Raw genomic sequence first — 21,752 nt, 5'->3', positions numbered from 1 at the left:
CGGAACTTAATTCCTCTACCAATAAAAGCCAGTACGCCATATGCCTTCCTCACCGCACTATTTACTTGGGTGGCAACTTTCAGAGATCTGTGTACATGGACACCAAGATCCCTCTGCTCATCCACACTACCAAGATTCTGACCATTAGCCCAGTACCCCATCTTTTTGTTACTCTTAGCAAAGTGAATCACCTCACACTTACCTACATTGAACTCCGTTTGCCACCTTTCTGCCCAGCTCTGCAACTTATCTATATCCTGCTGTAACCTGACACATCCTTCCTCACTATCAACAACTCCACCGACTTTCATATCATCCACAAACTTGCTCACCCAACCTTCTAGCCCCTCCTCCAGGTCATTTATAAAAATGACAAACAGCAATGGTCCCAAAACAGATCCTTGCGGAACACCGCTAGTAACTGCACTCCAAGATGAACCTTTACCATCAACTACCTGTATCATCTGATACCTGTTGGGGCCTTGTTTTATTGGGAAAGATTTTTCAGATGTGGCTGAGGGGGATGAAAACAGCTGGGAGGTTTTGTCTCATTTGGAAAAGACAAAGAATGTTGCATTGGCTGATCACACTAATCAGAAAATGAATAAACTCTTCATTAGCTGATTGTGAAGTGAGGATAATCCAAACAGCTATTTTTTCCCCATGTCAGATATTTTTATAACTAATAAATGAAAGTATTCAGAGAATTTTAAAACACCCACAATTTATTAGTGCATTTTTCTCACCTGGGTTGTATGCAATCATGTCCTGAAAATCAGTCTTTAATTCCTGGATATTCCAGGGCAGTCCTGAAGGGTTGGAAAACTGGCAAACTCACACAGTACTGCACACAACTGATGTCTCATACTTTTCACTGTCCTGCACAAAGAATGAAGAGCAATTTTACTTTTTGAGGATTAGGATTTTTTTTTAAGAGATCTTTAAAGATACTACTCCTGGCAAAAAGAGTGCAAGCCTGTTGCTTACCTATGGTAAAGTAGGTTCATATCATTGAAATGCCATTGGCTCGCTCTGGTCTGTTTGAAATTGCAACTTTTTTTTTAGATCTTTCAGCCCAGAAGACTAGGTGATTGTTTAGCATGAAATGAGCAAGTTGTGATTGGTATGGATTCCAACATTGAAGTCAATGAAACTCTGTTGGACAAATGTTTCCTGTAGTGCATGGAAACTGACAAGATTCCAATTTGTTATTGTCTCTAAAAGCACAAAATCCAAGCATCCTTCTTACCATTAAATGAAATCAATGTGCTAAAATTCTTTTTAAAGAACTGAACAGCCAGAGATTGCTAATTCAGCAAAGGAAGAAATGAATGGAAAAAGTTTGGAAAATACTCCACACCGGACTATGGTCCCGTTAGAAGAACGTATAAATCATTTCCGGGATATGCTTCTGGAGAGAGGGGTAAGAAGAGCACAGAAAAGCAATTTCTTTCACTAATCTGTTAATTCAATCATAAACCATTTGCAAGTCCAGCAAACCTTTTTGTTATCCAGCACCTATGAGACCAGGAATGTGCAAATTGATCAAATATTCTGGATAATCAAGAGATCCTCATAATCAATGTAAAGGCACATTCTAAGTAATAGAGAGAGAATGCAGGGGCATCTACATGTCACTGTTATACTATATTTATAGCATAAATCTCTTAAATAATGGTACAACTTTGCCTTAAATAAAACTTATCAGCAGAGAACCATTTCACTGGTACCTTCTACTAACCACTCAGACATCGCAATAGATTGTGGCATTTCAGGAGAAATTGACTTGAAGTTGAATCGAATGTTGATATTGCATATAGCTATTTGACTCAACAACAACTATATTTACATTGAGGTAAATAAGTTAAAAAACTATAATAATTGGACAGAATAATGCAGTAAACTCCACAGTATTTGAGGTAGATCATTTTTGTTGGTTTATCAAGAGTGCCAGTTCATAAGGTGCTGGTTAAAACAATGTTTGCTGTTGTTGTTGGATAGCTCAGAACTTGATATTGTTGAAAAAAAGGCCTTTTTTTTCAAAGCCTTTTGATTTGCATTCATCAAGGAGATTCACAAGAAATCCCAATGCAAAGGGAACCCACCATTTTATATTCTTTGAGAAGAAAGTGCTTGTTGCCTGACAAATACACTCTGACTGGTGGAGAGGTTACCATAGAAAATGCACCAAATAGATAATGATTGACAGTTAACTGCCAAGCTAGATAAATCAGGCAGGTCAAATTCAACTATGGCAGTGCCTCCATCAATAATTTGAGTGGTAATACTCAATAGCTGTTCATGTTTCAATATGTTGCTTCATGATTCAAATCAAAAGAAAAACTTTTATACAAGCTGTCCTCCAGGAGTTGCCAACAACAATTAGTGGGAGAGGCATCATATTTAAACCATATTTATCTAATTTCCACAACTGTTCAACAGTTATGATCCTGCATATGTTCTTGGGAAGTGTCCCTGGTCGGGTTTTGTGGTCAATACATCTCATCTGTATTGGTAAGGTATGCAGGTGAACCTGTAACAGTTCATGACTTAGCAATTCCATTATCTGGTACTGCTGTTGAGGGGTTAACAAGGTGGTTATGGAATCATAATTGTTCTCAGAAAATCCTCAGTCAATTTATTGCTTATCATGAGACATTGTCTGCATTGCCATACTTAGCAGGTGATGTTCTGTTGTCGAGTAAGCATAATGGCGCAGAACTGGGTAATGAGTCTCTCCAGCTAATGTACCAACACCAACACTGTAACACATCAGTAGAAAATGTCTTCTCTATTTGGATATAAGATTGATGCTTCCTGGTTGCTTGGGACAAGACTGGATCCTGTGTTTCAGGTCACTAAGCTTCTTAGCCCAAAGCAGTTAATACTGTTACTTCTGATGAGATGTGCTGGCTTGGTTTTTTTTGCCATTTTCAGCTACTCATACTTACAGATGCTCTGGGCATCTTCTCTCTTAATTGCTTTTTGTTTTGAATGGATGTGATATTGCCCGAGTAAACCTTGGAAATGTAAGACAGGTGCTTTTGAAGAAGGTTCGCCAAAGTCAGCAACGCCATTAAGACATGTCACCTCAGTTTTGAGGGCTTCAGCAAATTACTAAGGCTGAAGTTTTATGCTTAAGCGACAGGGAGGTCTGCAAATGCTGGAGATCAGAGTTGAGAGTGTGTTGCTGGAAAAGCACAGCAGGTCAGGCAGCATCTGAGAAGCAGGAAAATCAACATTTCGGGCCAAAGCCCTTCATCAAGAATGAGGCTGGGAGCCTCGGGGGTGGAGAGATAAATGGGAGGGGAATGGGGCTGGGGAGAAGGTAGCTGAGAGTGCAATAGGTGGATAGAGGTGGGGGTGAAGGTGATAGGTCAGAGAGGAGGGTGAAGCAGATAGGTGGGAAGGAAGATTGACAGATGGGACAGGTCATGAGGATGGTGCTGAGTTAGAAGGTTGGAACTGGGGTAAGGTGGGGGGCCAGGGAAATGAGGAAACTGGTGAAGTCCACATTGATGCCCTGGGGTTCAACCACGTGGGAGGGGAAATTTTGGTCTTTAAAGAAGGAGGTCATCTGGTGTGTTCTATGGTGGAATTGGTCCTCCTGGGAGCAGATGCGGCAAAGGCTGAGAAATTGGGAAATCGCAATGGCATTTTGCAGGAGGTAGGGTGGGAGGAGGTAATCCAGGTAGCTGTGGGAGTCAGTGGGTTTGTAAAAAATGTTAGTGTTGAGTCTGTCGTTGTGGATGGAGATGGAGAGGTTCTAGGAAGGGGAGGGAGGTGTCAGAGATGGTCTAGGTGAATTTAAGGTCGGGGTGGAATGTGTTGGTGAAGTTGATGAACTGTTGGACCTCCTGGTGGGAGCACGAGGTGGCGCCAACGCAGTCATCAATGTAGCGGAGGAAAAGATGGGGAATGGTGCCAGTGTAACTCCGGAAGATAGACTGTTCCATGTAGCTGAGAAAAAGACAGACATAGCTGGCGGCCATGAGGGTGTCCACGAAAGGAAGTGGGAGGAGTGGAAAGAGACATTGTTGAGGGTGAGGACCAATTCAGTCAAACAAAAACGATGTCAGTGGAAGGGTACTGATGGGACATCAGGAGAGAAAGAAACGGAGAGCTTGGAGGCCTTGGTCATGGCGGATGGAGGTGTACAGGGTGTGGGTGTCTATGGTGAGGATGACGCATTGGGGGCTGGGGAAATGGAAGTCTTGGAGGAGGTGAAGGGCGTGGGTAGTGTCCCAAACAATATGGGGAGTTCCTGGATCAGGGTAGGACAGTCTTGAGGTAGGTGGAGCTGAGTTCGGTGGGACAGGAGCAGGTTGAGATGATGGGTCGGCCGGGGTAGTCAGGCTTATAGATCTTGGGTAGGAGGTAGAATCGGGCAGTGCAGGGGTTCCTGAACTGTGAGATTGGAAGCTGTGGGTGGGAAATCCCCTGAGGTGATGAGGTTGGGTGTGGTCTGGGAGATGGGGGGGTGGTGAGGTCATGTTCGAGGGGGCGGTAGGAGGAGGTATCTTCAAGTTGGCGCCTGGCTTCAGCGATGCAGAGGTCAGTGCGCCAAACTACCACTCACCCCCTTTATCTGCTGGTTTGATGGTGAGGTTAGGGTTGGAGCGGAGAGAGTGGAAGGCTGCGTGTTGTGAGGGTGAAAGGTTGGAATGGGTGAGGCAGTTGGACAGGTTGAGGCAGTTGACGTCACGGCAGCAGTTTGAAATGAAGAGGTCAAGGGCGGGTAGCAGGCCAGCATGGGGTGTCCAGATGGATGGGGTGTGTCGGAAGTGGGAGAAGGAATCCTCGGTGCGAGAGTGGGTGTCTTGGTTGTAAAGGTAGGCACGGAGGCGGAGCAAGAAACATTCAAGGTCGCAGCGTGTGTTGACCTCACTAATCTGGGAACACAGACATTTAAAGGTGCCCTTTACTGAGGACTGGGGGAACGTTGAAGGCACAGCACGGATGGGAGGGAGGACCTGGACTGGGGCTGGGGTTCGAGGAGGTTTGGGAGCGAGGACCTGGAGTGGGGCTGGAGTTCGAGGAGGGATGGGAGCTAGGACCTGGAGTGGGGCTGGAGTTCGAGGAGGGATGGGAGCTGGGACATGGACTGGGGCTGGTGTTCGGGGAGGGATGGGAGCTTGGACCTGGAGTGGGGCTGGAGTTTGGGGAGGGATGGTAGCGAGGATCTGGGGTTGGGCTGGAGTTCAGGATGGGATGGTAGCGAGGACCTGGAGTGGGGCTGGTGTTCGAGGAGGGATGGGAACTAGGACCGGGAGTGGGGCTGGTGTTCAAGGAGGGATGGGAGCTAGGATCTGGGGTTGGGCTGGAGTTCAGGGAGGGATGGTAGCGAGGACCTGGAGTGGGGCTGGTGTTTGAGGAGGGATGGGAGCTAGGACCTGGACTGGGGCTGGAGTTCGAGGAGGGATGGGAGCTGGGACCTGTGGTGGGGCTGGAGTTCGAGGAGGGATGGTAACGAGGACCTGGAGTGGGACTGGAGTTCGAGGAGGAATGGGAGCGAGGACCTGGAGTGGGGCTGGTGTTCGAGGAGGGATGGGAACTAGGACCGGGAGTGGGGCTGGTGTTCAAGGAGGGATGGGAGCTAGGATCTGGGGTTGGGCTGGAGTTCAGGGAGGGATGGTAGCGAGGACCTGGAGTGGGGCTGGTGTTTGAGGAGGGATGGGAGCTAGGACCTGGACTGGGGCTGGTGTTTGGGGAGGGATGCGAGCTAGGACCTGGAGTGGGGCTGGAGTTCGAGGTGGGGGCAGAGACTGTGGCTTGAGGAGGTGTGGTTATTGGGCCAGTGAGTGACGTTACCAAAGGAGGCTGCCTGGCTATTATTCAAACTAATTACCTTGGATCAATCTATTGATTAATAGAATGAGAAAGGGAATGCTTTTAGAAAGATTGTCTCTCCTCATGGTCAAGAAATCACATAGGGATATAATTACAAGTTTAGAAAGACCACTCCAAAAGAATATTAACAATTTTCTTAAATTTCAGGTACTTAAACTTCTTTTGTTAAGTATTTGAAACATCAATTAATTTATCTTATTGATACCAATTATATGAATTTGCCTTTCAGCAAAATAAAAGTTGCTAATTGGTAAAATTAAATGAAAGCAGTTGTCCATAAAAACACAACTTTTTTGTTAGAAGGCAAATTAGCAATACAACCACAAACCCAAACATCTTTTGAAACAAAACTATGGTACAATGTAATTGCAAGTTTCTTTAGTCTGTTATAATACAGTTTGACAAAAGTAGCATTCGCTAATCCTTTTCCTTGTCACACAATCTAAAGCCACTTTGCTAATTATAAAATCAGAATCACTTCAAGTAACTGACTGCTTGGTTTTGTCCGAAATTCCAAAAATTGCCAATCACTTGTCTGACAGCCTCATATTCATGATGTGGAGGTGCTGGTGTTGGAATGGGGTGGACAAAGTGAGACGTCGCATGACGCCAGGTTATAGTCCAACAGGTTTACTTGAAATTACTGCTGTTTCATTATGTGGAGCTCTTGTCACTCCACCTCATGAAGGAGCAGCGCTCTGAAAGCTTGTGATGTCAAACAAACCTGTTAGACTATAGTCTGATATCATACGACTTCTGACCTAGTCTTATTTTCCGAACTAGAGATGTTAGACAGTATGTAGCAACCAGAATTACGGTTTGTATTGTATTGCTCACAATTTTTCATTGATTTGAGTAGATTGAAGAATATTGGAACGATTCTCCTAGGAGAGCAGAGGCCAAGAGGAGATCTGTTGGAGGTTTTCAAAATCACGAGTGGATTTATTAGAATAGATAGGAAAATCAAAAACCAAGAGGGCACAGATTTAAAGTGATGTGCAAAACAGGTAAGGGTGAAGTGAGGATAAACATTTTCACTCAGTAAGTGGAAGTGCGGTGCAGGCAGGTTCAATTGATGCATTCAAGAGAAAATTGATCGTTATTTGAATAAAAAATAATCTGTAAGGATTTGGGAAAAAAGCAGGAGATTGGCACCAGATGATGATGCTCATTTAACAAGCTAGTGAAGGCATGATAGACTGAATGGCCTCCGACTGTTCTGTAACATTTCTGTGACTCTGTGAATTTAATAAACAAATACTAAGGTAATTAATTCAGTCATTCTAATTTAAATCAAGCCTATATTTTATTTACCAAATACAATTGAAATGATAAAATAGCACGTTAATTGTAACCTATTTCTTCATGTGTCTTTGCAAGTGGCTGCAAAGATAACAAATATAATGAAAGAAAGTTAACTTTCAGAATGAAGTGAAGCCTTTGGAACCTCACCAGATCACATTATTTCTACATAATTGCACTACTTGCCACTCTCCCATTCCATCCCCATTCTGAGGAAGTGTGCTGATAAGAGCCACTGTAACTATTATGCACAGTCAGATGTCCACCAGATATTCATATTGCAATGCCTGTAGGTCATAATTCATGTTTTGCTCTTTGCATGATGCTGTTTCAATGTCATGGCAGTCCTGGTCACCCCAAGTGTATGAAATCACCTGGCTCTTCCCTGACTGTGACTAGCTGCTCACTAACTTCTGTGCACTACTTAGTAAGTATTGAAACTTGTTTATCTCTTGACTCAGTTACCTCTCCTAATCTTTGAATCCCAGCATTAAACAGTGTAATACCTTTGCTTTTATCTTTTTACCATTTTTAACACTAATAGCTTTATCTGTCTACCACTTTCGACTGGACACTCTTCATCGTGCACTGTCGTGCCTCTCTCTGTTTCTCTGTTAATGTTTCTTACTAGGGCCCCCTTGCCATTCAACGTAAATATTAAGAAATGAATGAACCTCATTCAGAATGATCCTCCCATTATTAACTGGAGATGTCTTCAAGTTAAGAGAATACTCAGCTCTTGAGCTGGCAAGTGGAAAGCACCTTTGAACCAACTGTTTCCAAATTGAATAAAATTTGAAAGTATCACATCAGTGTCACCATGATGTGCAACTGCTTTGTTTTGTCCTTAAGTAACAGATTATTCACACTCATACATTAAACCGTGGCAATGCAGGACCTGGCATTTACCAACATATCATTATATTCATGATTCCTGTCTAAGTGATAGGGATTAAGTCAGGCTAATGTACTGCTTTTACTTTGATTTCAATGTTCTGCACCCGCCACCAATTGTAAAGTGTAGATACATAAAAGCACAGCCAACAACATAGGCTAACAAAAGTGCATTTAACCTACTGATTACTGCTAATCATTTTACTAGCTAAGTTATATTCCTTACATAGATTCTTCCAATTATTTTAATACAATAAAAGAAGTGAACAAGCTAACATGTGCCTGAGTGTCACAGGCATGATGGATTGGCTACACATGCTAATGTGCCTTTTAACCTTGCAAACATCCGTGCTAAGGCTTCCTTTTAGAATTCCTCCCATTATCAGGTAAAAGCTGCTTCAGTTCATTGTGCATTGACACCACAGACTATCCAGAATTTTGAGGTGGTCACACAGTGAGTGATAGAATTCCAAAAGAATTATGTTGCTAAAGGAGGCCTTATGGCCTATCTTGTTTGTATTGATGTTCAAAATGACCTTTACAACTTAATACTGTTCTCCTGCCTTCTTCTTGTTCCCTTTTACATTGTTTCTGTTCCAATAATCATCTAATGGGAACTTTCATTTACATGGCTGCTACTAGTCTTTCACTCCAAACCAGCTCTTGACACCTATGTATACATAATGAAAAATAATTTTATATATATAAAATAACTGCTTTTACAATCCATCAACTCAGAGGCAAAAGAAATTGCAGATGTCAAAAATTATAGCAAAGACTAATTACATAATATTTGAGTTAACTTGATTCAGATCCAGATGGATTACATTCCTGTTTACTTATTAATTTTAAAAATCTCTAAATATTATAAATGTAAAGGAAAGTCTGTCACATAGATGTATGTATTTGCTTTGCCAACTGTTTCTTACATTGAGACACCAGCAATAACTTGCCTTCAGAAAATACTTTATATGGCAAAAAGAGACCCATTGAGTAAAAGATATTCCACTCTGCTGCCAGAGAAAGGAAAGGAGTTGTGCAAAATGAACTACGTCAGCAAAATCACAACAGAAAACTCAACATATCTGGCATAATCTGTGGAAAGAAAGCAAACTAATGTTTCGGGTCGAGTGACCCTTCTTCAGAGCTTCAGCAAGGTTCTGCAGAGATACAGAAAGCTGGATAAGCTTCCGTGGCCCTGCAGGGGGCAGCAGTTTCCTGAAGGGATAGAATAAGCCAGGGTAAAAACCTCAGAAATTAAAAGGGCTAAGCTCGGACCAAAAGAAGCCAAGGACAATAAAGCTGAAGGAGCAAAGATCGGGGGATATCCAGCAAGAGTGGTCAGCTGGTGTCCCATTTCCAGAATTTGCTAGGGACTCAGAAAATGGCCAAACCAAGCAGAGTTTGGAATCTCATCCACTTTTGAAATGAGAGAGAGCCTATATCTTTATCTGGCTGAACAAGATATCAGGCTGCCGAGAGCCTTCTCCAGACAGACAAGATGAATGAAGGAGATGCCTCACTCAGTTGAAAAGCCACAGTGCAGTACAGAAGAGGGGGTAGACAGCCACCTGAATGCAGGGGTAACCCAATCAAAATGGGGACAGGTTTCAGCAGACCCTTACTCAAAGCAACAGGACTAGGCAAACTAACTTTACTAAGGTTTGACCATCTTTGTGACAGCCATCATTACAGTTCAATACGATTGCTGAATTAAACACAAATCCCATGAAGACTCTTATCTGCAGCCAAACTGAGCATGGGCTTTGCAGTTCAGTTTCCCAAAGAACAAGATCTCCACAGAATTCTGAAATTAATATACCTCCACCCCCTACCATCCTGCCCCTCCCAATCCCCAGAATAAAAATCCTTATCTACGATGGTGACATTACAGTGCTTCAAATAACTAAATGGGTGCATTTGATTTTCTTGAGTGAATGAGAGAATCAGGGGATATCTCTTTCTGTTTTTCTTCTTTTTATTGAACATATGTGAAAGAAAAGTAGAATTAATTTTCTTTCCTCATGACAAAACGTGCCACAGAAGGAGCAAAAAAAATTAATACATCCCTCTGCTGTTCTGTTCTTAACAACAAAGGAAACAGCTCAACAGTGGTGATTGTAAACAGCAACCTTCCAGAACTTTCTCTAAGTTAACAACAGCCAGACAATAAACACTCAGGTATCTGCTCATGGATCTGAAATGCAAATATTCTGTCAGAAATGGCTGAAGAAATGATTGCATCCAAGTAAAACCCTAACACAATTGAATTGCAAATTATACCCATGTTACAAGAAGATATGTTAATGACTATCCACTTAACCCCTGGAACGAGCCATAGTCAGTTAGCTATCTGCAATGCAAGCCGTTATCTTGATTATAATAGTTTCTTTTCTTCTACAATGCTCAATAACATGACTCATACAGGGGTGAACCCAACTGCCTTTGTGTTTGTACAATTTTGAAAAAGCAGCACTGCTCCATACCACACCCACAGACAAAACCAACAGCCCTAACTCTTGTGTGCAAACAAAATGACACTGCTCTAAAAAAGCAGCCATCTTGTGCATTCTACGAGTAAAAAAACCCATCACCAAAACAAGTCACATTCCATCCTAAACTTCTTTAGGAGATATTGAAAGAGATTTTTAAAGAGAAAAAGAAACAGCCTACAACTCGGGCAGCACGGTGACACAGTGGTTAGCACTGCTGCCTCACAGCGCCAGAGACCTGGGTTCAATTCCTGACTCAGGCGACTGTCTGTGTGGAGTTTGCACATTCTCCCCGTGTCTGCCTGGGTTTCCTCCAGGTGCTCCGGTTTCCTCCCACAGTCCAAAGATGTGCAGGTTAGGTGAATTGGCCATGCTAAATTGCCCTTAGAGTTAAGTAAAAGGGGTAAATGTAGGTGAATGGGTGGGTTGCGCTTCGGCGAGTCGGTGTGGACTTGTTGGGCCGAAGGGCCTGTTTCCACACTGTAAGTAATCTAATCTAAAACTCCTCAACTACTGGCTAGTCAATAAACCCACCCTCACAAAGGAATGCCAGATTGCAAACTAAACTTCAGCCACTTAGGCTCCATCTTAAAAGCAAGGAGATTGATAAATTGCATTTAAATCATTACTAATTGAATGATTCTTTATTTGTTCTGATTCTATATTGCCTTGTATGTTTGTAGGTGTACTTGCATTGCAAAAGTTCCTTCACAACTAGGAGTGTATGAACTAAACACTACCTCTGACTTAACTTTACCACAGTGTTGTTATGGTCCTTGCAAAGTCAGAATCCACCAACAGAAGAACTGGGAGAAAAAGCCTTGACTGTTTAAAATTAAAAGAAGAAAAATTAAATCATAATCTGTTTATGGACAGGTAGTGAGAGTACGGAGTGTGATTTGTTTTAAAATTCATCATGAACAGAATAGTAAATTTTCAGGAATACTTATGAATCTACCAACATCTAACAGATAGAAACATTCACTTTCCAAAGCAGCTAGGTTGTTTGAGTGCTTTAAGCCAGACCTTTGTCATGTTCCCTTATAGCATGATATTTCTAATGTGTAGACAGACAAATGAATCCTTTGAAAAGGCTAATGAGGCATATTCCATTCCTGAGCAAGCTTCACATAAAGGGATAAATGAGAAAAGGGATCAAAGCTGTTGTGTTTCAGCTCCATTAACTGTATGATGCATTGAACACCTGGGCTTAGATTAGTAATGCTGTGATAAACCTTTGTAATCATAAATGTGGCTGTCTTTTTTTAAGACAATGCAAAGCATCAAAATAAAGCTTTTGTTCCTTCCTGTTGATGGAGCTTGTTGATAGAGGCAATTTTATGTATTTTTTTCTTCACATTTTAGACAAGCTATAGTGCAAATTCTATGTTTAATCAGCACCTATTCAGTTGGTGAGGGGAAGAAATGAAAAAGGAGAGAATCATTTTTTGTGATTTGTTTGCTTTCACTCTCCAAGTTAGCTGCCCTGGCAGAGAAAGTAGTATTGGTCTGGGAAACAAAATGATTTGCTGCACACAAGTTTGGAAATAAGAAAATCTTCTATTCCTGTTACAGCTTCCTCTTACAGCTAATTTTTAAGTGCATCTGGTGTTGTTCATGACATACGTATTGAGCCTGTGTTGGTCACCTACTTGATGGGAATGGTAGGGTGAGTAATGTGTTGGAACATGTAGCGACTTTGCTATCCTCAGCGGGAAAGTGAGAATTAAGCTTCCCAAGAACGATGCATAGTCACTCCTACGAGTAACGTCACAGATAGTTGCATATATGACATGTGTAGATTGGTGACAATAAAGTCAAGCAAGTGTTTCCCTCCCTTACCACCTTACAAGGTACAGATGACCAACTAAATCAAAATGCAACCAGATCAATTAATAGTGGGGTTATTGAGCCATTGTTGGTGCTGGACATCTATGCTAACAACATTTGTGCAGAGAGAAACAGAGTAAACTAACCAGGTCACCTTTCACCCATTTCATAATCAGAACAACTCAACAACCAGGAAAGAATTTCTTAATCAGTTCATTGGCCGACCATTCACCCACAACTCAAAGTACCAAGGAGTCACTCTTTACATTGATCCATCGCCTTCAGAATGTATCTCAAGTTGAAATTAGTAGGTACCACTCTACACACTATACTTCAGTTGCCCCGGTCTATGAAACCGAGTACTGCTGCTTTACTTGACTCAGGACCATCACAGAAACATGGTAGCTATCTAACTCCAGGAAATCATGAGTATATTCCTCAAATGTTGCACCCAGCACAGTTTGTGTGTCTTCCTGTGCTGGCACATATTGAACCTCCTGATATCCGCAAAAACATCCTCTCAAAGAGCATTGCTGATGGCAGCTATAAAAAGCACTCCCATTAACATGTGGCCTCAAAAGAAATCCCACACGTTAATCAGAAATCCAGTATTCCCCATTGAAACATACTGCACAATCTACAAACTGATAACAGCCTCAACTCTCAACTGTAAGCATCATCAATCATGACCTGATAGCTGGTTGAGCGGTGAAGTCCGGGGTTTCAACCTTATACAGAAATACTGGGCAAGACATGGCCACTTCCTCCACAAATGGAACATGAGGAAGAGCTCAAATTTGACTGTGGCCATCCAGTCAGAGTACTGCCCATATATAGAACCTTTCCCACTGGGAGATGTATTGCTGGTGGCCTCACAACCATTTACACATATCAACTGAAGCCACTGTACAGATTTCTAACTGTTGACACCAAACTATAACTGCTTCCCCATGCAAATGAAAGAAAACAAAAATCAGTTTGCGGGGCAGCTCTCCCAATTTTAATCAAACATTCCCATCTGCTGTCGAGCAAGATTTTGTTAGGAGTGACTGTTATGGCTTTGTCAAATCTGATGTTTGAGTTGTTGGTGGTAGTTGATCTGAATTAATTCTTATTACAGATATTTTTAGTCAAACTGTTCAGAAGTATTGCAACACACCTCTGGAGTTGGTGGGACTTAAACCCAGGTCCTTTCATTCTGAGGTAGGGAAACTTCCACTGCACCAGAAGAGCCCCCGTGATTCTTTATAGACCTTTTGTCACGGTTTACTGCCAGAAATTTTAAGAGGGCCATAAAGAGCAACATTTGTACTTTTATTTTGGAGTGCTCCAGTGATTTATTTAACTGTGCAGCCCTTTTAATTAATTGCGTTTTTCGCATGGCTGTGCAAACAGTAACTTAAATAGACCAAACTCTTTATGGCCTGTGCAAGGAGTTGAAGGTTGTTGCACAATCCTGCAGTTTAAGCTTTATCAAGAGTTAACAATGTTGTCCTCAGTCAAGTCACATATAGTCTAAACCAGGTAAGGAGGGCAGATTTCCTTCTCTAAAAGACATTAGTGAGCCAGATGGCTTTTGAAAACAATTCTGTAGTTCCATTGCCAGCAATACTCATGCCAACACTTACTTCCACATTTGCATAACTGAATTTAAATTCCCCAGTGAAATTTGTACTCATGTCTCCAGATCATCAATCTGAGTCTCCGGATTACTGGAGCAGTAATATATTTCACCGTACTCCTCTTGTTGTTTGATTTTAAGTTGTCACCAAACAACATCTCAATTCATGTCAAACGTTTTAGAAAGAAAATCTGAGTGTTCTGGGATCTGAAAATACCAGTTATGGAGCTGAGTAATAAAGAGAAAATTCAATTCCCAATGTAATGCCAAATAAATAAGAGCTATGCCAAAAACTGACAGGTAAACACCTAGACATAGTTGATGTTTCAGAATATATGTCACTGGTGTCATTGGTTTTTCTGGTCATTAGTGAGTATGCTTACTGAATGTCATACTGAGGAATACAAAAATATCCTGATATGTTTATGTGGCCATGAGGAGAATATACCATCTGTTGAAAAGTTAAGTATTAATATACATGTCAACACTTTACAGATCAAACAAAAACTTGGTAAGTTATGGATTCACAAGTATCTCTTGCTGTTTTACAGAAGGTGTGTTGATATTACTGTATTTCAATATCCCTTGATAATTCACTTTCTGTTACATTGCTGAAGTAATCCTCAGATGTGTGATGTTTTCCCTTGTGTTTGCTACCTAATTTTCACATGTTTTTAAACTCAGCAAACAACATTTCATGAATATAAACTCATCAATACCTTTCTCCTCCTTATCATCACTGTCTACATTCTTCAGTCTATCAACAATTCTTTCTTCTTCATTCTACAAAAATAGGAGATTATCAAACCTGACCTAAACTGGGCACCTATGGCTGCCCACGGTCACAGACAATGAACCCAAACTACATTTGGGCTCGGCCTCATTTAATTGTTAACATTGAGCTGTGAACTTGTGCCAGCCAGATACAGCAGAAAATCATCCAGATGAAAGTGAGGATGATTGGTATGTATGGACTGTTAAAGGCTACAGAGTATGGAATGGATCTCAGGGGAAGCAGGAGGATGAAAGAGTTTTGTGGGTTGAGAAGAAGCATGAATGTTTTTACCTGACCTTGCAAAAATGATGAAAAGGTATAATGTTGTGAACAGCTAAGTCCCTTTCAATTATCTTTGTCTTGGAAGTACAAAAAAAAAGAGACTTCATAGCACACATAAATATCAATGTAAGGTATTATCAAGTTCAGTTCCAGTGGGTTCATAAAACAGGCAAAAGTGAATCCATGCCCATTATATGCTCTGCATGAGGTTTATTTGTGGTGTTAGAGTAAAGGCTACAGTTAGTCCAGAAGCTCATTGAAATGTACTTGGACAACTTAATTACTTTATCAATGCTACAATATTATTTTTGGCAGAATTTGAGGGAGGTCCAATGTGAAACCACCAATATTAAGAATCTTAACTTCAAACAAAGTAAATCATGTGAATATGAGGAGAAATCTGACGAATGTTAATTGGAAAAATAGTCTACAATGTAAGGCAATAAATGAACAATGGAAAATATTTAAGGGAATAACTCTGTGTTTAACAAGATTCCATTACGTTAAAAAACTAAACTCCTCAAGAAAGTTCCATCTTGGGTAACTGAAGAAAGTACTAAAGATGATAAGATGATATGAAAAATAGCTATAAACCTCAAGATGGAGTGTGTTTTAGAAACTAGCAAAAGGACAACAAAAGTTGATAAAAAGTAAAGTTAAACATGAGAGCAATCTATCCAAGACAATTAAACAGATTGCAAGAGATTCTATGGGCCTATCAAAAAAGAGAGAAACTAAAATAGATATTTGTTCCTGAGGGAAATGATAAAATATATTCTTCTTGGTAATAAAGTAATGGCAGAAATATTGAACAATATATTTTATGTCTACTTTTACAGTATAAGACACAAATGACATACCAAAAATAATAGATAAGCAAGTTAATAATATTGAAGAACTTAAAGTAATTTCACAACATTCTGTGTAAAGAAAGTTCTCCTCTTATCAGACCAAAATGACTGACCTCTTATCTTGAGGGTTTTCCCAAGTGTTTTAGATCCCCAACCAAGATAAATCAGCTCACAGGACATAATTTTCTACTCCCTACAGTGGTGAGAATAATGGTGCATGACGAATTAATTGGAAAAGAGTAAAAAAAAATCAGATGCCCACCCATTAAGTTAATCTTCCACAATTCAGTCCTTCCTCGTTAGATTGGGAAATGACTTTCACAGCATCAGGTGAGAAGAACTCTAAATCCATACATCTCATTAATTACACCATTCGTTGGAATTAACTTACCAATCTCAATTAATTTCTGCCCAACTAAGATAAACAATGCAGAAACTATACATGTACCTGGCAACTTCCCTACTCAGGGAACAGGAGAATCGACATTTCGGGCATTCCTGAAGAAGGGCTTATGCCCGAAACGTCGATTCTCCTGTTCCCTGGAAGCTGCCTGACCTGCTGCGCTTTTCCAGCAACACATTTTCAGCTCTGATCTCCAGCATCTGCAGACCTCACTTTCTCCTCAACTTCCCTACTCAACCTTCAGTCCACATGAGTACATAGCTTTGGAAGTCTCTATGGAAACCATCTCATTTGTCTTTCTTTTTTCTTTCACTGCAATCTCCACAGGCAGGTGTCTCCATGTGGGCTAAGGCAGGATATGTCCTTGAGTGTTGCTCATCCCAACTGGAGAATTTTTTACTGGTCAGACAAGGTCAGGCAGAGCTTTTGTCACAGAATAGGACTTTGGTGCAGGCATATGAGACTGCTTGTGGCTGAGAGGGACACTTTAGTGCTGACAGCAGGTCCCGAGCATGTGGCTTAGGAAACAGTGAAGTCCCAGTGTGAAAAGAAGGTTGCATGTTGCTGGAAGGCACAGGACTACATCATTGTTAGACATGGTGCATGTGGCTACAGCTTACACAGCAAATGCACTGCATGTGGGTGAAGAGCATGGGAGTGTGTTAAAGGGAAACTGGAGACAAGCTTAATGGGGTGAGGGTAAACTCTAGTCAGTAAGTGAGTACTGCCATTGTCAGTTCAAGGATTACAATTCTAGGCTTTGGTCCAAGCCTTACCATTACCCTCAGACTCCTCACAATTAAATTGGAGCACATTGACAACAATGCCCATTTTATTAGTCATGATTTGGAGATGCCAGTGTTGGACTGGGGTGTACAAAGTTAAAAATCACACAACACCAGGTTATAGTCCTACAGGTTTAATTGGAAGTACACTAGCTTTCAGAGCAACGCTCCTTCATCAGGTGATGAAGGAGCGTCGCTCCGAAAGCTAGTGTGCTTCCAATTGAACCTGTTGGACTATAACCTGGTGTCATTTTATTAGTGTATGCTTCCCAGTCGATGGGGTTCTCTCTAGTCTCTGTTTCCTAATTTTGAAATAGGTTTGAGGTGTGCGATTAAAACAGACCATGTCCTGCATGTAGGTTTACTCGCTTGGCTGGAAGGTTCATTTTCAGATGTTTTGTCACCATGTTAGGTAACATCATCAGTCAGTCTCTGGATGAAGCACTGGTGACATGGCCCACTTTCTATTTATGTGCTTGGGTTTCCTTGGGATGGTGATGACATTTCCTGTGGTTATGTCATTTATTGTGATGATGTCATTTCCTGTTCTTTTTCTCAGGGAGTGGTAAATGGGATCCAAGTCAATGTGTTTGTTGATACAGTTCTAGTTGGAATGCCGTGTTTCTAGGAATTCTTGTGCAAGTCTCTGGCTTGTCCTAGGATGGATGTGTTGTCCCAATCGAAGTGGTGTCCTTCCTCATCTGTATGTAAGGATACGAGTGAGAATGGGTCATGTCTTTTTATGGCTGGCTGATGTTCATGTATCCTGGTGGCTAGTTTTCTGCCTGTTTGTCCAATGTAGTGTTTGTTACAATTCTTGAGTGGTATTTTGTAAATGACATTAGTTTTGCTTGTTGTCTGTATAGGGACTTCCAAGTTCATTAGCTGCTGTTTCAGTGTGTTGGTGGGTTTGTGGGCTACCATGATGCTAAGATGTCTGTGTAGTCTGGCAGTCATTTCCAAGATGTTTTTGATGTAGGGGAGAGTGGCTCGGGTTTCTGAACGTGTTTTGTCTGCTTGTTGGGGTTTGTTGTTGAGAAATCAGCAGATTGTGTTCATTGGGTACCTGTTCTTTTTGAATACACTATACAGGTGATTTTCCTCTGCTCTGCATACTTTGTCTGTGCTGCAGTGTGTGGTGGCTTGTTAAAACAATGTTCTAATGCAGCTTTGTTTGTAGGTGCTGGGATGATTGCTTCTGTAGCTCAGTATTTGGTCCGAATGCATTGTTTTCCTGTGGACGGTGCTTTGAAGTTTCCCATTGGCTGTTCGCTCTACTGCAACATCTAGGAATGGCAGTTTGTTGTTGTTTTCCTCCTGTTTAGTGAATTTTATGCCAGTAAGTGTATTATTTATGGTCTTGAAAATTTCCTCTAATTTGTTTCGTTTAGTGATGACAAAGGTGTCATCCATGTAGCGGACCCAAAGTTTGGGTTGGATGGTTGGCAGAACTGTTTGTTTGAGTCTCTGCACTACTGCCTCTGCTAATAACCCTGATATTGGAGATCCCAAGGGTGTTCTGTTGGTTTGTTTAAAGGTTTTGTTGTTGAAGGTGAAGTGGGTGGTAAGGCATAGACCCACTAGCTTGACAATACTGTCCTTGCTGATGAAGTTGGTGGTGTTTGGTAGATGTGTCTTTGGTTCTTCTAATAATAAAGTCAGTGTTTTCTTAGCCAGGTTGATGTTGATGGATGTGAACAGGGCTGTTACATCAAAGGAGACCATTATTTCATCCTCTTCTATCTTGGTGTCTTTGATGGTCTTCAGGAATTCTTGGGTGGAGTGGATGGAGTGGCGTGAGTCTTCTACTAAGTGTTTTCGTCTTTGCTGTAGCTCCTTGGCCAATCAGTAAGTTGGTGTTCCAGGTAGTGAAACTATGGGTCTGAGGGGGGCTCCTGGTTTGTGAATTTTGGGTAATCCATAAAAGCATGGTGGGTTGGATCCGTATGATTTCATTTTTTGGAAGTCGGTCTTATTTATTTCTCCAGATTTCTGAAATTTTTTGAGTAGGGCTGTGATTTAGTTCTCTAATTGTGGTACAGGCCTATTGCCACTTGTTGGTAAGTGTTGATATCTGCAAGTAGTACGTTCACTTTCTCACTGTAATCTCTTTGATTTCAAATGACTGTCAAGCATCTTTTGTCTGCAGGTAGGATAACAATGTTTTTATCATTTTTTTAGTCTTTCTAATGCTTTCCTTCCTTGTGTATTGAATGTGTTTCCTTCCTTTTTCCTGCTTAATGTTGGTGTGATTGTCTGTCTGATGGTTTGCTGGGTTTCGTCTGTGAGTTGATTGTCTTTTAGTGTTTTTTCCAATGCCGCTAAGAAATCTTTCTTATCCGCATCCTGGAAGTTGTAATCTAATCCTCTTACTAAAATGGCTTTTTCAGTGTCTGTTAAAGGTTGGTCAGATAACTTTCTTATCTATGCTTCTGTGTTGTCTGTGTTGCTATTTTGTGTAAGTTTGTCGGGTTTTTTTCTGCAGGTCTAGTTTTTTTTCATTTTCTGTGTTTGTTGCCGTCTAATGTCTATGGTTTGTTGTACTGTGTCTGTCCATTCATGGTCTGTTGCATTGATGAGTAAAGGTTTTTGGTATGAAATTTCCTGGTTGTATTTACTGAGTCTGTTGTGGGCATCATTAATCATTTCTCTAAGCATTTTGCTGCCATTGTGCTCTGCTATTCTTTTGGCTAGTGAGCTGTTAAGGGGAGGTTTGTATTTAAGACATTTAGATAGTCCCTATTTCTTTAAGCATTCGTGCAGGAAGTACAGCTGTTCGCGGGTGGTGGTCTGTCGGATGGCATTGGTTTCCCATTTTTGGGCCAGTTTTAGCGTATTGCACCCAGAGGTGTTTGCGAGTTTTGAGAAGATTTGTAATTCAGATTGAAGTTCTGGATGTTGATTTGCTCGCTGAAAATACTGAACTACAGAAATCCAGAGCCTCAATCTGAGCTACAAATCTTCTCAAAACGCGTTAAGAGCATGTCCTTTTAGTTAACGTTAAAATCCAGTGGATGCCAGAAATCTGAAACAAACACGGATAATGCATGAGAAGCTCAGCAGGAATGGCAGCATCTGTGGAGAGAGGAACACGGTTAACTATTCCAGTCTGTTATGACTCTTCTTCAGAACATCCTTTACTTGTTGAAGATGTTCCACCGCTTTCTCATGTCTTATTGGGAGAATAAGTCTGCAACAGTTGTTACAACTATGCAAATGAAGGTAGTGCAGATTATATACAAAGATTGAACACCCATGTCACCGATAGAACTGTCAAAAGTTTCTTCCTTTCTGTTCCTCCCATTATATCTAGGTGCAAGCCCAACATCTGCAGCTGGAGTGATATGCCCTGATGACTTTGAAGATGTGGTTGGCCATCGTCTTCTGGCTTTGGAGCTGGACGGATATGACTGCACTCTCTTCCTCCTGGGTTGCTGGAGGCAAAGAGGGCAAGGCAGAGGGGAGTTTTGGAGCAAGGCATTTCCAAAATCCCCTGAGAACATATTGCCACAATGTCTTTGGGTCCTAAACCAACACCACCCCCAGCAACCCATCTTAAGTCATCCCCTGCCTTCTAAAATGACTGTGCATGTCTCCAGAAACATGGAGGATAAATATTTCAACCAACCTGTTCGGAAATGTTCTTACATATGTCTGGGATATGTGAAAGTTGAACCCAGGCCTCCCGGTTCAGAGGCAGGGATCTTACCATTGCATCACAAGATGCGATATGATATTCTGCCCCTTATTTTCACCTATGCTATTGTATATTGGAGGACTGGCTTTAGATATTAATTATATGATGGAACCAATTAGAAAATTGTTCCAAGCTCATGGTTGAGGGTCGGTTGTGGGAAAGAATTCCGCTCAAGAGAGCAAGGTCATCCATGCTTTCAATTCCATGGCACCACATTATTTCCGATTTCCAGGATCCCTGCTTTTTTTTAATACATTCATTGTGGACAGTTTCATTGATCTATACACGAGAAAATATTTTGAATGACAAATAACAGTTCCTGCATTTGGGTTATCCAGCTTTTGTGTGGTTTAAAACAGGAACTAAAGTCTGAATTGATCCACATAATTACCCACAGTCAGAGAGATTTGTATCTGCTTTTGTCGCGCAGGGATCTGCATTGATTTTTCAAACTGGATTGTACAGATGACACAATTAAATCAGATGGGATAGGCAATTAAAAATAAATCAGGTGTCCTAATAAAAGTAAATGAATTATCCAGTTTCTGATAGATTTCATAGCAATTGAACTAGAACAATGTATTTTTGGGAAGATTGCAAAGTTTCCTCAATATAATATGTAGCATATCTTTTGCATTCTGATGGGAAAAGAATTGGATTATTTCTTAGTGTGCAATTTTCTGTGCAGAATTTGTTGAAGAGATGTAGCCAATGCATTTTTTTTTAATATCAACGTGTCTCATTATTGAGAGTAATCATAAATAAATGGGCTTGGGACTGCATATTGCAAACATGTATTTTCCCATTTCCAAACATGAGCATTTCTCATCAAACTTCACTCTGCCAAAAAATGGAACTTGCTTCAGGTTAGAGAATCAAGGTGCTCTCCTGCAGTGTTGTCGTGTTGATGATATCCCTCATCAGTGACGCTCCAGCTTAATTTATTTTGGTGTCCTCAAGCAGGATTTTT

The 21,752-nt window shown here is 41.1% G+C and overlaps 1 protein-coding gene across 5 annotated transcripts in view; it reads left to right on the top strand.

The window, feature by feature from the left end:
- The window catches only part of LOC122561126 (transcription elongation regulator 1-like protein), a 741,295-nt gene that overhangs the window by 594,071 nt on the left and 125,472 nt on the right, over positions 1 to 21,752 (top strand). For all 5 annotated transcript variants that reach the window (XM_043712594.1, XM_043712591.1, XM_043712593.1 and 2 more), the window contains exon 11: positions 1,288 to 1,423. In XM_043712594.1, coding sequence (XP_043568529.1) covers positions 1,288 to 1,423 — 136 coding nt within the window. The remainder of the gene's footprint in view (positions 1 to 1,287; positions 1,424 to 21,752) is intronic.

This window comes from Chiloscyllium plagiosum, chromosome 22 (assembly GCF_004010195.1).
Source record: "Chiloscyllium plagiosum isolate BGI_BamShark_2017 chromosome 22, ASM401019v2, whole genome shotgun sequence".
In the NCBI taxonomy this organism is placed as follows: domain Eukaryota; kingdom Metazoa; phylum Chordata; class Chondrichthyes; order Orectolobiformes; family Hemiscylliidae; genus Chiloscyllium; species Chiloscyllium plagiosum.
This window is presented reverse-complemented; position numbering and strand designations above follow the sequence as displayed.